This window comes from Fringilla coelebs (genome assembly GCF_963513975.1).
Source record: "Fringilla coelebs genome assembly, chromosome: 5".
NCBI classification, from domain to species: domain Eukaryota; kingdom Metazoa; phylum Chordata; class Aves; order Passeriformes; family Fringillidae; genus Fringilla; species Fringilla coelebs.
The window spans coordinates 44104374-44119912 of NC_140033.1; the positions used below are offsets into that span (position 1 = coordinate 44104374).

At 41.3% G+C, this 15539-nt stretch overlaps 1 protein-coding gene across 1 annotated transcript in view; it reads right to left on the bottom strand.

The window, feature by feature from the left end:
* The window catches only part of TMCC3 (transmembrane and coiled-coil domain family 3), a 44334-nt gene extending 34488 nt beyond the window's left edge, over positions 1 to 9846 (bottom strand). Inside the window, exon 1 of the mRNA XM_084206016.1 lies at positions 9630 to 9846. Within this exon, the coding sequence (XP_084062142.1) occupies positions 9630 to 9707 (78 nt within the window). The 5' untranslated portion in view covers positions 9708 to 9846. The remainder of the gene's footprint in view (positions 1 to 9629) is intronic.
* Between the last annotated feature and the right edge of the window lie 5693 nt (positions 9847 to 15539).

A 15539-nucleotide genomic window follows, 5' to 3' on the forward strand; every position in this document is an offset into this window, starting at 1 on the left:
AAATGACTCCCACCATTACACAAGGACTGAGAGCTGTCACAGTAGCCTGAATCCATGTCACCAGAGCCTTAGGCTATAGTTGTCACCACTGTTATAGGCTTCATTTCAAAACACAGATTTTCTTCAAGGAAATGACTGAACTTCATCCTTCTCTGACATTAAGTGCCACACTGCATAATGACACAGTACACACAAAGATTATTCTAGCTGACTCTGTCAAGTTCAAACAAAAGTAACTCAAACGAGGCCTGGGCTATTTGTTCCAAAATACCACAAGTGGATATATCTTCATTGCAAAAGAAATTCCTCAAAATTAAAGAGCAGTTTTCATATAGGCTACGGTGTAATATACATAGCCACTAAAAACTGAGAAATCACACCTAAAATCTGCATGAAAAGTGGCAACATAGGTCAAAACATCTTTTGAAAGAACAATTTGTAAGCTCCTGCACTCACAGTCCAGCTTCCCAATGCCCAAAAAATATCATAGCTTCTGGCATCAACAAATTCAAACCAAAGCTTGACAGGAAATTTTATGAAGGTCACCAGAGATTTCCCTCTATCACTTTCAGATCAAGCTTTGTTAGGTCACAGGTCCTGTCTAATTCACCATCCTGAACTCAGCTGCTATTCAGGCCCTTCCAGTTACTTGGTGAAAAAAGAGAAATAGAGTTCCTTGAAGGAAAAAAAAAGTTCATAAAAACTATGGGTGGACATTTTTCTACATTAAATTTATGCTGCAAGACACAATGATGTCCTGCAGGTAAAAAAGCACTGAAACCAGTTTTTGAAATATCAGCAACAGAAGATTTGCTCAATAGGATCTCTCTGCACTAGACAAAGGATACCATAGGAGTTAACACTGGAAAGACACAAAGGAATATCCTGACAATGGCACGCTTCCTTTTATGAGTAGCAATAAGCATCCAGCTCTTACAGACAGTAATACTCCTTGATGTTTCCCAAGACAAATTACTCTTAACCACATCCATACAGTTTATGGGAACAATAACTTGCAAGAGCCAACAAGGACAGTCTCAGAATTTCTTCATGTAACTATTGGCAAGCAGAGGAGACGCTCTCACTGATTGTCAAACTTTTAATTGTCTTCACTATTACCCTTTTCTTAAATCTTCCTCAGGTCTTGTTTATAAATGCTTTTGCTCTCTCTCTCATCCCCAGCCTTCCCATGCCTCTGGTACAAAAGCCTGTTAAATCCAAATCACTTGCCCAGAACAGGAGGAGAATAACTCTTGTACAGATCACAGGCCCTCACCAGAAGCAGCAACACCTGCCTGTGATGATGCTGTGTGTCACAAGGGCCCCGTCATCCATGGCATCAATTCACATGTGAAGAAAGGGTTCCAGTGCAGAGACCTGCACAGAAAACTGGTCAGAACAACATGGGAGCGTGGCAAACCCACTGTAAACCTTCTGTGGACCCATTTTAGCAGACCAGAAGCCTGGCAGCTTGCTTGAATCAGCCTGCTGACATTTACTATCTGGCTTTAAAAGAGACAATTAAGAATATCTTTTTAACTCTTATTTTAGGAGAAGGCTGTAATTCTTATTTTGTTCATCAAGGTGAAAATCTAATTTGCTCCCAAAAAGGACTGGATACAGGTGACAAGATGTAGTCAGATTTCTTCCTTAAGGTATGGCAGGAGAGGGGAATGAAAAAAGATAGGCTCTTTCCCTGGATATGACAGGCATGGGAGAAGAAAGAAATTAGAAACCTGATGAAGTGAAGAGACACTTTACTGTTCTGACAAAACGTATCAGAGACAACCATGACACAGGATTATGTTACTCCTGCCAAAAGCTCTAGTAAAACAAAGATTCCTAACATAGTAAGAGCCACACAATCCCATATAATGCTCATGCATCCATACCTGAAGTAATATCAAATACTGAAACATTTTATTTTCAAGTCACCTGTGTGGAGACTAAAGTAGGGAAAAAAGAAAATTACACCTGGCCTTTGGAGGGGGCTCTGTTCTAAGCAGCAAATCCATTTTAGGCTAAGCACATGAAATCTCACCTCTGTTCCTCTCTCATCATGCTTCCTTGCTATTGTCTCCATTCCTTGCTATTGCCCTGAACATGTCCAAAGCTGCTGAGAGCTAGTGCTGCAGACTGGAGAAGCAGCTGTGAATGAGTGAACAGTCAAGACTTCTTTGGTCTTTCCTGGGTAAGAAAGGTCCTCACACCTGATCTAGGCAATTGTTACTAATAAGATGTGTTCATTTAATTCTTCTAACACTAAATGTCTCTTTCAGACTAGTACTGGGATTGATCCTACTCAGTTCCAAAGCTTCCACCTGTCCTTGTAACCTTCAACAACAGCTTCTTGTCAACAATAATCCCAAACACAGTTAGTGGCCACTGCAGTCCCACAGCCAGCTCCCATTTCTTATGAATTAATTCATTTCCTAGGAAGTGAGGGTGAGGCAGTGAATCTTAGCAGGTCCTGAGCAAACTTAAAGTACATTACGCTGTACTGCCCTGAATTAGAAAAATGTTAAAAGTCAGTTGTAATTGGTCTGTCAGTTTGATCTTTGCACATCACTCACCTGTACAGACATGATGATATAAAGCAGCACATTTTCTGCATATTTATATAATTTTGCATTTGAACAATGAGCACTAGCTGAATTCTAATTTCTGTACTACATGTACTGGAATAACTTGGAATAAAGGGAGTGAATGCAGTAAAACGAGAGAAACCTGCTGGTCCTAACAAGGCTTCTCTTGTAACAGTAATTCTTGTAGTCTAGCTTAAAGCCCACTTAGAAATTCCCTTATATTTAATAATCCCAAGACCCCAAAACCCCGACTCCTCACATTTCCTGTAAGCTGTGTTATTTGCTTTTTAGGTGGCAGTAGGCAATATCAGGTTTGGTTTGTTTGTTTAAGAAAGGAAGTCTTATATGTCCACTAGCTCTACTTAATGCTTTTTCTAACCTTATAAATCAACACCTGCTGTATACATAAATTAACTCCAGAGCATTGCCGTCTTCCCTACCTTTAAAACACTAACCTTCATCATGATGCAAAGGCTTGCTTTAAACAGGAGGAGCAAGTCAATTAAAAAAAAAATCTTATTTAGTGCTTGGGAAGCCAATTGTGTTGAACCCTTTTTGAAAGCCATACTTCTACTAACTCCAACCAAAAAGAAAAAAAAATCAAATAACATAGATAATTAGAGTGTTTAATTGCTGCAGTCCTTACTGGTCTTTTTATCACAGTTTTGCCAGGAAACTAAACAGGTTTCCATACATTTTTAGCCAAACCCACTACAAGAGCATTTATTTACAAAGCAAAAACAAAGTTAAAAACCCACCTACACCATCCTGGTTTAAGCTAAAGGAGATTGTAATATCAACTGGAAGCAGCCCCTCCCATTCTGTAATGAAGAGTTAATATACAGAGAAGTTTTCATAAGTCTGTTCTAATTCATCTCAGATTGGTTCCAAAGGCCCCTGATGTTAATCAAAAGTTTCCAATTAATTCAGCACTACCTGAATCACATATTCATTTTAATTCAATAGTGTTAATTCTTTACATCCCCAGCATAACTTCTTCATCTAGAGCTACTGAAACAAATATTTACAAAGGAAGGCAACTGCTTTGTAAACTGTACAAAATAGGAAAAGCCAAGGAAAAGATGTCTACTATATTAAAGTTTAACTGAGAATTATCAAGAAATTGATGCTAAATACTTTGTATCAAAGGTCCTTTGAAATACACTGTCCAATACAGAGGTAAGTAAGAAAATATTAGTACCAGTAGTTTCCCAAACTTCTGTGCCCTGAAATTTTATCCAGTGGCAACCCCTAAACAGAACAATAATGAAGTGAACAAGCTCTCAATATTAAGCTTTTCTGTAATTTTTTTGAAAACAAAAAGCCTCATTTCAGCTTTCTACAGCAACAAATTCTTTAGAGGAGTTCTCACTTGCCGAGTGTCCAGTAAGGTTCAAGACATTCCAGGACATACTTGGTCCCATATGTGAAGGCTTTACATCAGCAGGTTAATTTTTGGCTTTGCATATTAATCCTCCCTCTTTCAGACTAAGGGAAGAACAGAAAACTTTCAGTAGTAAATACTGCAAGTATTTGCTCTTCTGTAAAGTTTCACCACCTGGATACATAAGTGGAAAGGAGGAATTATGTTCCACCATTCCCCAGCACTACATAGAAATTCATCTCTCACACAAGTCTTTCCCAAAATCACACTTACTGTAGGGGCGAAGATGAAAGCTGCACACTTGCTAATGTTCCCAAAAGAACCAAAATGGGAGAATGTGCAGCAAGAATCTTTTTAGATTGCACAGGATTAGATGTCAAACCCACCAAAACCTTGAAGGCTCAGCCCCTGTGCAGACCTAGATGGTGCCTAGTGAAAGCCATACCTATGGAGATGATGACAATAGGCAAGGCAGGGATCTGGAGCTTGTGCCATCCCCCAGCACCACTGCTGGCAACCTGACAGAAGAACAATTACACGTCCTTCAAAAGGAAAGCAAATCAAAAGGCTGGCAATTTCCCCCCAGCGACTTTCTTTTTATACGCATACCTAACATTTAAAAGGTGATAAGAATTCCCCAGTCCTGTAAGCAATACCATCCACTGCAATGAGGATGGATCAACAGCACAGCAAAGGAAAGACTCTACAGTCTTCAGAGACTTGAATTTTCCTGGTGAAAACCAAAAATTATTAAAGGTCTAAGTATAAAGATTCCAAACTTAAAATCAGTTTAAACCTTAGAAAGGAGATGCATTCCCTATTCTACTTATTGTTTAAGACTGTCTTACTGGGTTAGGGAAAAGATTAGGTGGGTGAAAACACAACCTTTATAGCCTACAAGTCTACGAAAGAGGTTCACCTTGCAGGATCAGGGGAGCACAGCAATGCTAAACTAAGCTGTACAGAAACAACTTCCCTTTTGTTTCATTTGACCTAACATTGCCCTTTAGCTTTTAGGTGTATTTAATCCCAAAACTCAAAAAAAAAACCCTAAAAAAACAACTTTGGAAACTTCCTAATATTCCTTACTGGTACTAGGGAAAAAAAAATTAAGAAGTTTCTTAAACAGTTCTAAATGGACAAAATAACCAACAGTTTACTGTTTTAAATGAACAAACCAGGCTTTTCTTCAGTTCTAACAAACTAGTCAGTATTTCTGGGTTCATATTATAACTATGGCTTCCCTCTCTTATTTCCAATTTTCCTGGATGATGCAGGCTACCTCAGGCTACCTTTTGACAGGTTTCACACATTTCTAATTACATTGTGGATTTAAAACCAAAGCTTGGAGGTCCTAGCAAAACTGTCTCATGAAATTATTTTCGTCTTATGTCCAAACCTGAGGGAACTGTGGGGAAGAGTGTGTGTAACATCTTAGAGCACAAAATATTGGGAGGTTTGGTTACAGGTTACAAGAGCCCAGAACAGGCCTGTCTTCCACAGTGATCTTTGTATTTAAAAGAACATCAGGAGATTAAATCTCCCCGTCTCCTAAAACTGTGGGTGGAGTGGTTTTTTGTTTTGGTTAGACTTGGTGGGGTTTTGTTGTTCGATTTGTTTGCTTTGTTTGTTTTTGTGGAGTATTCTGTTTTTATTTGTTTGTTTTTAATCCTTTTAGGTTCCTTTATGTAATTTCCTCCAAACCTACTGAAGATTTTAAGAAATAAAGGGAATTCAAGGACAGACGATGAAAGTGATTAGAGGCTTAGAAAGACACACATATGAGGAGGGATTATTAAAGTCTGCCTTGCCTATAGACAAGATCAATGGGAGGGATCATAAGAGAGACACAGAAATGAGAAGAGACATTCCACAGAATGCTTTTTCATCAGTAGAAAGGAAGTGAATTTCTGGGCTTTTTTTTTTTTTTTAGTGTAAGCCTTTTATATTTGTGATCATGCAAGAATTAAATCATCCAAAAAACCCACTGATTCTGCTGCTAGTCTCACTCAGGCCGAAAGAACAAGAAGCTTGAAATTAGTTTCTCTATTCATTAATAAACAAACCACACCTGGAAGGCTTCTTACAATTCTGTTTTCCACTAATAAAGAGAAAGTTCTGAATAACCTCCAATGTGCAAGAAATCAATTGGGACTTCCCGTGTCTCTCTCAAACGCATCTGGTACTTGCTAAAAGCAAGCAGACTTCTACACAGACTGCTGAAGGGATGCAGTTAAGGAATTCATGTGTTTTAGTTGTACTGGAAAAGTATTTTTCTCCTCCAAAGCCATACATATAAGTTTATAGTCCTGATGAAATGCAGAGGGTTCCTGTTCAGTAATGGGTAAGACATCAAGAGTGAAGAGCAATGTCCTGATCAACAGATTAATAAAAAAAAAAAGAAAAAAAAAAGTTTTAACATACCTTTATAGAGGCTTGAAAGGCAGTCCTGACACAGTACTCTTGTAGTAAAAGTCAGCACAGTGAGGCACGGGTTAGCATAGCCAAGCTAGTTTGAGCTTCAGGAATGTGAACTATTGCAATTGCATAGACATCCGCATGGACTTACTGATCAAGAAATACAGTGTGGCCAGAATCTGAACACCCTAGTCTTCCACAAGGCTTACTGAAAAATCAAGTCCCTTAAGAAAGCACTATGACACTTTTTTAAACTATCCTACCAGTTAGATTCCAGCAAGAGCAGTACTTTGTTCACGACAACTAAAAATGCAACCCCTGTTCCCAAATTGCTCTACTTCATATCTTAGGTCCTGATTTTGAATGTTTTTCAAATATTTGTATTTGAAATGCTGCAGGGATCAGCTAGTAGTGGATATTTAGCACAGTGAAGCTGCAGCAACTGGCATTAGCAGAGAAGACCGGAAACGTTTTGCATGGCTGTATTGTCCACGGATTTCACCTGCACCACCGGAGCGATCTGCAGTAATCCAGATTATAGCAACCAGATACTATTGGCCAGGAGAGGCAGGCAAAGTCTCCTGGAAGGGCACCCTTCCTAAATCTGGAGATGTATGATTTTCCAGAACTAAGGCAACTCCATGGCTATAAATCTATACCCACCACATAAAAGCAGAACTGTAAGGCACTAATTCCTTTACACTTCACGTAACAGTGGTTTTATACCCCACTCAGTACTGCCATGTACAGCATAGCTGGACTCTCTCATGATTCATCCAAGGAAGAGAACATCCAAGAAGAGAGAACAGCCTTTCCTTCAAAATATTTGGCCTTCAGCAGCAGCAGTGACTCTCCTAATTTAAGAATGATCCAACTATACTTCAATAAAGTATTTCCTCTCATTCAGCCACTGGGAATGTCACACAAAATTTGACATATGGAGAATTATTAGCAGAACCCACAATATCTTATACTTCAAATAGCCTCAAAGAAAAAGGTATTGAGCAGACCTGTTGCTATACACTGAAGAAGCTTTTTGGCTGCAGCAAAAATGTTTAAATTCCCTCTACATTTATAAACTCCGAAGGCTGTATTTACGGTCAATTGTTACAGCACTTCTGCAAACTAAATTTAATGATGCCTTCCTACAGTATACACAATAGCAGTTCTGGAACTGTCATTTTACCTGTCCAGTGAAAAGGTGTCACTTTCTCATAAGGAAAATCCTTAGCTGGGCTTGGAAGACATGCAGTAACCTAAAGGCTGGAGAACTTCTTTAAAACCCACCCGCCTAAAAACTGGACTCAGTAGGCTATGTTATACACACTAGGAGATTCAGCTTCTACTTTAACATTTCTCTTTTCCCCAGACTTTATTAAATGGATCTCACCTTACAACATGTCCTATCCTGCTACCAAATCCAGCTCCAAGGCTTTCTTCACACAGCAAGCCTCCCTAGTCTGCATAGGCTCTTGAGAACCCCACCACCAGCTCTGTATTGTTGTGTTCATGCACTGCATTATTCTTCTCCATCCAAGCACAAATAGATTTAATACAAGATCCTACCATCACCTGGAACATACAACATGCTGCTACTATACCTAGCAATTATTTTACAAGTTCTGTGATATTTGACACAACTTGCAAAGCCCAAACCCTGGAGCATCACAGTTACATATAACTCTAAACTTGTATAGAGTTGTATTTCCAGCCCTCATGGTCACAGGAGGGGAAGATGACACTAATTCTGATTAAAAGAAATCCAAAATCAGACAGAAGAACAATGCTATTATAAAATAGCCTTAAACATGATTTTTTTTTTAATGTCAATATGCAAGTACAATAAGCAACACAGCATTAGCAATGATACTTTATACTTTTAAGTAAATCAACTAGAGTAGGGAGTAGAGTTTAACCTTTAAATATGCCAAAAATTATGAAGATGTGCAACTTTTTTCTGTGGCCACACTTAGGTAGGTAGTCACTATTCTTACAGCAAGATCAACGAAAGAGAAACTTATCAGTGCAACTTTCAACAGAGAACACAGGAAATGCATAACACTGTTAACTCCAATATGACTAGCATGTGTGACCACCTTACAGGGTGAAGAGCATTGTAGATTCCAGTAGGAATGCTACAGTGTATAGGGTAACCTATTTTTAAAATATTTCATTCTTCTGAAGCAATCTGAATCACACCATCTCCTTTTCATCACTGTGAATTAATGGGCAGGAGGGATGGAGAATACTGCTAATGCACAGTACTGGGAAATAAAATCCTCAAAACCCAAAACCTTCACCCCAGTCAACCTCCCAGTTGATCCTTACACTTCAAACCATAAAGTTCATTTGCTGTCAGACCCAAGATCTCAGCACAGAAAACAGAATTTCTGCCAATATCCCAAGTCAGCTAGAGCAGCCTCGTTTTTCCTTTCCTGCAGTGCATGGGGAAAAAGAGCCCCTTTTCACACGTTTCTGATCTAAACATTTAGGTAAGAACTTTAAACAGCAAAGTGCCTTCATCAACAGAACACTTACCGTAAAAGCCACTAAATACATGAAAGGATCATAGCTTTGCCTAAACATGTTTATGTTTATATATATACACCATATGAACGAAACACAAAAATAAAGAAAGATTAACTTGCCAGGAGACTAAAAAAAAACTATTTCATAAAGCCATACATCATGGATATATAGATATTCTTACTTTATCCCTAGAACACACAGGTGCACTTTTTCTGTCAAGTTCCATTCCTGCCACAGCCCTCTTTCAACTTCATAAAAGGAACCATAATAATTCTCTGCTGCCAGATACAATCACCTGCTCCAGAGTTTATTAAACAAACCTTGAGAAACAGAACCAAACCCCAGTATTCAGCGCCGTGATCGAAACAGAGTCACGGCATTAAATCATCGGCACTGTTGACTCTGGTGAGTAAGTTCTCTATTACACTTGTATCCCTCTAGTTTCGATTGCGGGGATACCTCGAACATTGGTTTCTATGAAGTCAATATCCAGTTTCGTTTCATTTTCCTATACCAAAAAGTATTCACAGCATGAACATGAAAGAATCACACAGAAAAAACCCTTCCCTTTAGATCGTCAGCCTAGGAAACGTGGAGACCTCACGGGGAAAGTGCTGCAGATTGGCGGCTGCCCGTCAGAGCTCGGCACCCCAATCCCCCAGGCAGCCCCGGCGCCGCCGCCTCCCCGGGCCGCCTGCTCTCGCCCGCCTTACCCTCGTCTTGCGGCGCCGGTGCCGCTCCGGGTCCGAGTACGTCCTGTCCACGGCGAGCGCCGTGTCGCTGCCCGGCATGCTTGTGCGTGTGTTCGTGCTGCTGTTGCTGCCGCTCCTGCCCGCTGCCCCACGCCGGGCGCGGTGCCGCCCAGGGCCGCCCAAGCACCAGCCCCGCGGAGCGGGACCGAGAGCAGGAGCGGGAGCGGGAGCAGGAGCGGGATCGGGGCCGCCGCCGCCGCGCGGGAGCGCCGGGCACGCCCCGCCCGCACGGCCCCGCCCGCCCCGCTGCTCCCCAGCCCGACACAGCCGGATCGGCCCTCGGCGCTGCGGGTCCCGCCGCACGGCTCCTGAGGGGGCCCCGGCTGGGGTGTCCCCTCCTTCGGAAAAGGAAGGACACTTGAGAGGCGATGAAGGTGGGAGAGAGCTTAGCCAGAGGGACTGGGCCAGAAGTCCCTTCGTTTGTTTAATTTTCAAGGCCGTCCTGTCTGAGGGGACAGCCGGAGCTGGCACACGATGATATCCCAGAGAAATGGCTGGACAGAGGGATGACAGTTCCTCCTGCTGACCGCTGCTGGTTTGGGTCCGATCCAGGTCTTGGAGGGAGTTACCATCAAGCAATCTCGACTTCCCTTAAAACAAACCTAAACCTGTGAAACCCAGTGAAACCTCACAAGCACAGCATATCCTAAAGGTTCAGAAGTCCAAAGAGGAAAGAAAGGAAGAAACCAGAAGTATTGCGTTGTCAGTTTTGGGCAGACTCACTTGTAAGGTTTTGACTTTGGTAGCCTAAGGTACCCTGGACACAACCGAGCACTGCTGCCTAAAAGCCCTCGATACCTAGAAGTTTCCACAATAAAATGATATCAACATTCTGTCAAACCAACTAAATAATCAGGGCTTGCATTTTCCAAAGTGGTCAGTGGAGCACAGCAACCAATTCAGCCCCATTTTCTGCACATTACCTATGTAAGATAAATCCTTCAATATCCTGGCACGGCGGAGCTTCAAACCATACTTCTGAACACTCAAGGAAAACTTGTTTTCCAGGGCATGTGTATGCCAATGCACTTAAATTCCTAAGAGCTGAGTGGAGCTTCTGACTGATCTTCACATTTCTCTTCAGACTTTCTATGCTGAGGAATGCATTTAAGTGACACTTAACACATTTTAACCCACTGAAAAGTGCAAGTAAAATACTGTTTTATAATCGGTAAATGGTAGAGGAAATGTATTTCTTTTCCTTTCTGAAATAAACAGACTTGTTGAGTTACTACTTCTAATTATTACACAAGTAAATATGGAGCTCCTTCAGGCCAACTCCGTTACAGGAGTAGCAGGACTTCACCTTTTAGGTACAGCTGTGCTCATGCACATGTCCCACTGCTTTTTTTTCTCTAGCTGGAGACAGCAACAGTCCCAAGGCATGCGGGTATATAAACATACTTAAACACCAACGTTGTTAACTACCCTAGGAGGACCTTGGAACTTTAAAAAATGTTTCCCTGTTGCCATTTGATTGTTTTATTGGAATCTTATGCTCCAACATAACTGTCAGAGGTTAATTAATCAGAGTACTGTCAGAGGTTAATTATCTGACATGAGGACCTCAATAGTGTTTTAAAGTAATGAGGTCTTCATAAATGAAAGACCTGGAATTCTAAAATAAAAAGAAATACAAGACCTCATGTTCTTGGCAGGTGTTTCATCTTCAACTCTAACACCAGTTTTAACAAAGTTATCCCAAAGTAAACAATGAGTGGGTTTACTAAAAGAAGCACTATTTTTCTAATGCAGTATTCAAAGTACCAAACTAACACTAGATACTGCACACAGATGGTGACTTGCCACCTTTCCTATACTTCTTATGAAGCTGAATGAATTAGCTGAAGTTAAAAGGCTGCTGGGAAAAAAACAGAAATGGAAACTGTTTTTTCAGTCCTTCAGCTCAGACATGAACATGAATTCATGTGCCAGAGGGTGAGGAACTCCGGAGGTAAAGCTGAGTAAAAAATTAAATAGGCAAATTTTGTGGGACTTGGGGTTTTCACTGAAGTAATAATTGCACATTTCCAAACAGGAATGTGTGGTTTTCAGCACCTAGGATGAAACGCTCTTATTTCCTCAGAAACTTTCAGGCTTTTTTTAAAGACTTCCCAGATGCAGTTGATCAAAGCATAGAAAGGGTAAGCAGTTGGAATAGGGACACATAAAACACTGCAACTGCTTGATGTTTTAGTAATAGAAGGCTTATTATAAATCATACTTTATTCAAAAGCTTAAGAGTTTTATTTACATATCAGCCTTTTTAAATAGTACCAGCAGACTAGCCACAAAATGGCAAAACTTCTCTTCAAGATAAAAAGAGGCAGGAATATGCAATATATATTTAGAGGTAGTATCAACATGCATACTGCTACATTTACAAAGAAAGCTCTGTCCTGTTGTAGCCTCTAAGAAGAGAACATAATATAGCTGGTTTTGTAAGACCCCAGTGTTGCATTAGTCACACCTTCCAACCAAGCCTGTGGATCTGTTCCTTGGGCACTGCTCTCAGTGGTGCATACCAGGAAGAGCAGCTTCCAGCACCAGAAGCAGAAGCCCTGGCTCTGGGCGGCTCCTGGAGGAGCTGTGACCACAGGACAGCAGGCCAATCAATTAGGAATAGCTGCTGCACACAGCAGCAAGTTATAGTGGAGGAGAAACAGCTACTTGGGTGGAGGCATCTGTCCCACGGGTCAGGAGAGTCCTTCCACACAAGCTGAATTAGGAGCCATTGTAATTTTGACATTATCTGCAAGTGCAAGGTCTAGTGAAATGGTTCTTTTCATATGTTGGACTTAAATCATCTGTGTCTTCAGAATTTATGTCAAACTGTGGTGCAATGCAATTCTCTGACCAAAGGCCGCTCTTTTCCCCCTTTATCTTTCCTTCTCACACATAGGCCACTAGGTCCTTCCTGAGCCGGAGCAGGAGCAGGTTCTTTTCCTATGGCACATTTGCAGAATGCATTTCATTTGGCTTGGCTGAACAATACCACCTGCCCCACTCTTGCACACACAGCTGGTTTGTACAGCTCTCCTTCCTCACTCCAAAACAGAGACGTGACACCCTGAACGTGGCAGAATACTGCACAGCACAGTACTACTGAGAGCTTCACTGGGTACTTCTCTCACTCTTATTTTCAAAAGCCCACAGAGTTTAAATAAATTTTCTTCCCACACACTGCACCTGCTCTCTACTAAACCTTAACTCCACTAAAGCAAATTCTTCCAGATACTGGCAGAAGCATGAGCTAGACTCATAATGACTTAGATAGAAATAGTAGTCCATAGATTCATTCTCTTATCCTTTGCTCTTCTCAGAAAGCATTTAAAACATTTTCTATTAATGATAAAATATTAAATCATTCTGGCTGTCCATTTTGCCAGTTTTAAAGTTCAAATACCTCAAAATCCCTCACTGAGTGCCCAGCAGTCAGTGCCCATTCTTTTCCAGTCTTTTCCCTCACTTCAGCATGCTGGCTTGATCCACGATGCTTAACTCTTGGTATTTGCATTGCTTTGCCTACCTTATTAAAGTGACCTTTTAAAGAGTGATGCTATTAGGAGCAGGTGGTCTAGTAAAGACTTATGATCACTGTACATGAGTATTCACTACTGTATTTGGTTTTCAGAAGGACAGACATCAATATTGCAGTTGCCTGTATTGCCATGTTTTAGGAAAATAAAATCTCTGGAGGTGCAGCAGAGGCACTGTCCAAAGGAGGCCTATCAGCTGGAGCCTGAGCTTTCTCAAGATTCCTGTCTCTCTCTTCTCTTCAGAGACTGCATCTTTGCCCTCCAGTTTTTGCCTCATGACTATGTGTAACGCTTGCACAGCAGACATACCACTCCCACCTACAACCTATAAATTTTCCATACTGACTTATGCATAGGCTATGGAGGGAGCAGGAGTGCCAGTGCACTTTTGGGATTGCCTAACAAAACCCAACTCCCACACAATACAATCCCCTAGATGGTGTCATGCACACACGCTGGGAAGTAACAAAAAAAGCCCCAAAAAGACCTTTACTGAGGTGGAAAACATGGGAACTCTTTCATTTGGAGGCTGGCCCAAGGTTTGTCCCCATTCTCTTTCCAGCTTTATCACGAATCTGGTTCTTGGCAATTAACTTTTATTCTTTGGACTTCTACTACCCTATCTGCAAAAGGAGAAGCATGGCACACCTTTCTCATGTGGAGAACCTTGAACTCCTCCAGAATTAAAAGTGCTATTATTGAATGTCGTGTTCTAATGTTCATGGGGAGAAATTAAATATCTGATGTCAAAGGTATGTTGGCAAAGGTACAATCAGGAAGAAGACTAAGATCCCTTTTCCCACAATGGTAACATCTGTACTCTAAACAGGATACTGGGGTTTTTTTTTTTTGAGAGACTTTTTAACTTGTCCTCCAAATCTTTTTCCAAAAGCTTTCATCAACCAGCCTCCAGGGAAAGGGTCTACGTGAAAAGAGACCGTTAGTCATTTCCAAGTCTGAGGTCAAGTGGGATAGTGCTGAGTGGCATTGGTCTTGCAGTTCAGCCCTGAGTGCACTGTCACAGTTCTCAGTTCCTCTGCCAAAGCATGAGCCTTTCACACCCACAGTGAAGGAGATACTCTGCTTGTTTGTACCCAGCACAAACTACCATGGGATCACACTAAGACTTGCAGATTGTACTGCCAGGCTCTGACAAGCATTCAGAAGATGTTGATAAACTTTCAGACATCAAAATAAAATTTTAAATTAACCCCTCTCCTCATGATTAAGAAATGTCCTCTCCTGATAAGAAATGTTTTATGTGCTTTCACAATAGAACAGCCCTGGACACTTTGTGAGTAAGCATTTTCTACACAGTAAGAAACTGCAAAACAAAGACTTTCACATATTAGTGAGATGTACTTATAGGGAATGAAGTATAGAGAAGCAAGTGAAAAATTCCAGTTCAGGGTAACAGAAGTTCTCCTTCTTTTTCCTTTCCCTTACATACTATTGTATGTATTGTGTGTCCCTTGCTGTGTGATGAGAGGCAATTTCAAGGCCTTTCCTCATTCTCATACAACCTAGGAAAATTAGCTACATAATTCCTCACTGCTGCTGCTGAGTGACAGCGATAGTGCAAACAGTACCTACTAGATGGTGGCAGTGTTTTGCATTTCAAATGCTGTGAGTAAGAGCCACCTTTGTAGCAGACTGAAATGCCAACTGTTCTGTACACACAACTTGCCTGGAGCCCAGCTATTTACATTAAAGATAGTCCATGTTGCAGAGGCAAGTAGAGAATTCTCCCTCTAGCAACATGAATGGTTGCTGCTCATCAGCTTACAAATTTTCTTCTGCCTCATAGTATGTGATTTGTGGCTGCCTGAGAATGAATGTATGCAGCCTCTGAGTCCCAAACCAGCCACTTTGACATTGTCACAAGGCATGCAGGACGAACAGCTGCAGCCTGCTGGCACATAAAGGTGTACCCCCTTCCAAATCACAAATATGAACTTGCATCCAAACCATTCAGGCTGTTGCCAGAAGACAAGCAGCCTGAATCTCCTATTACTTCATATTCTGGTGGTTATATCAGGGCAACATTTCATCTCAAATTAAAACAAGCTCACTTAGACATAGCCCATAAACACAAGAATTGCCCTTGGAATGTGCCACCCTAACCCATTCTGCAAGCAGCAGCCCCTGCAGTCTGAGGTGGCACATAGCTGGGTCGGTGACATCTGAGCTCCTAAAGGCTCTGTAAGCTAATACACTGCAGCTTTCACTCTACTGCTCTATGGCCTAGCTGGCATAGCTGCACAGAATCCCAGCTCAGTTTGTGGCTGAGGGCTGCATGCAGAGATAGCAGAAAGTGCTGGACAGGAACCTG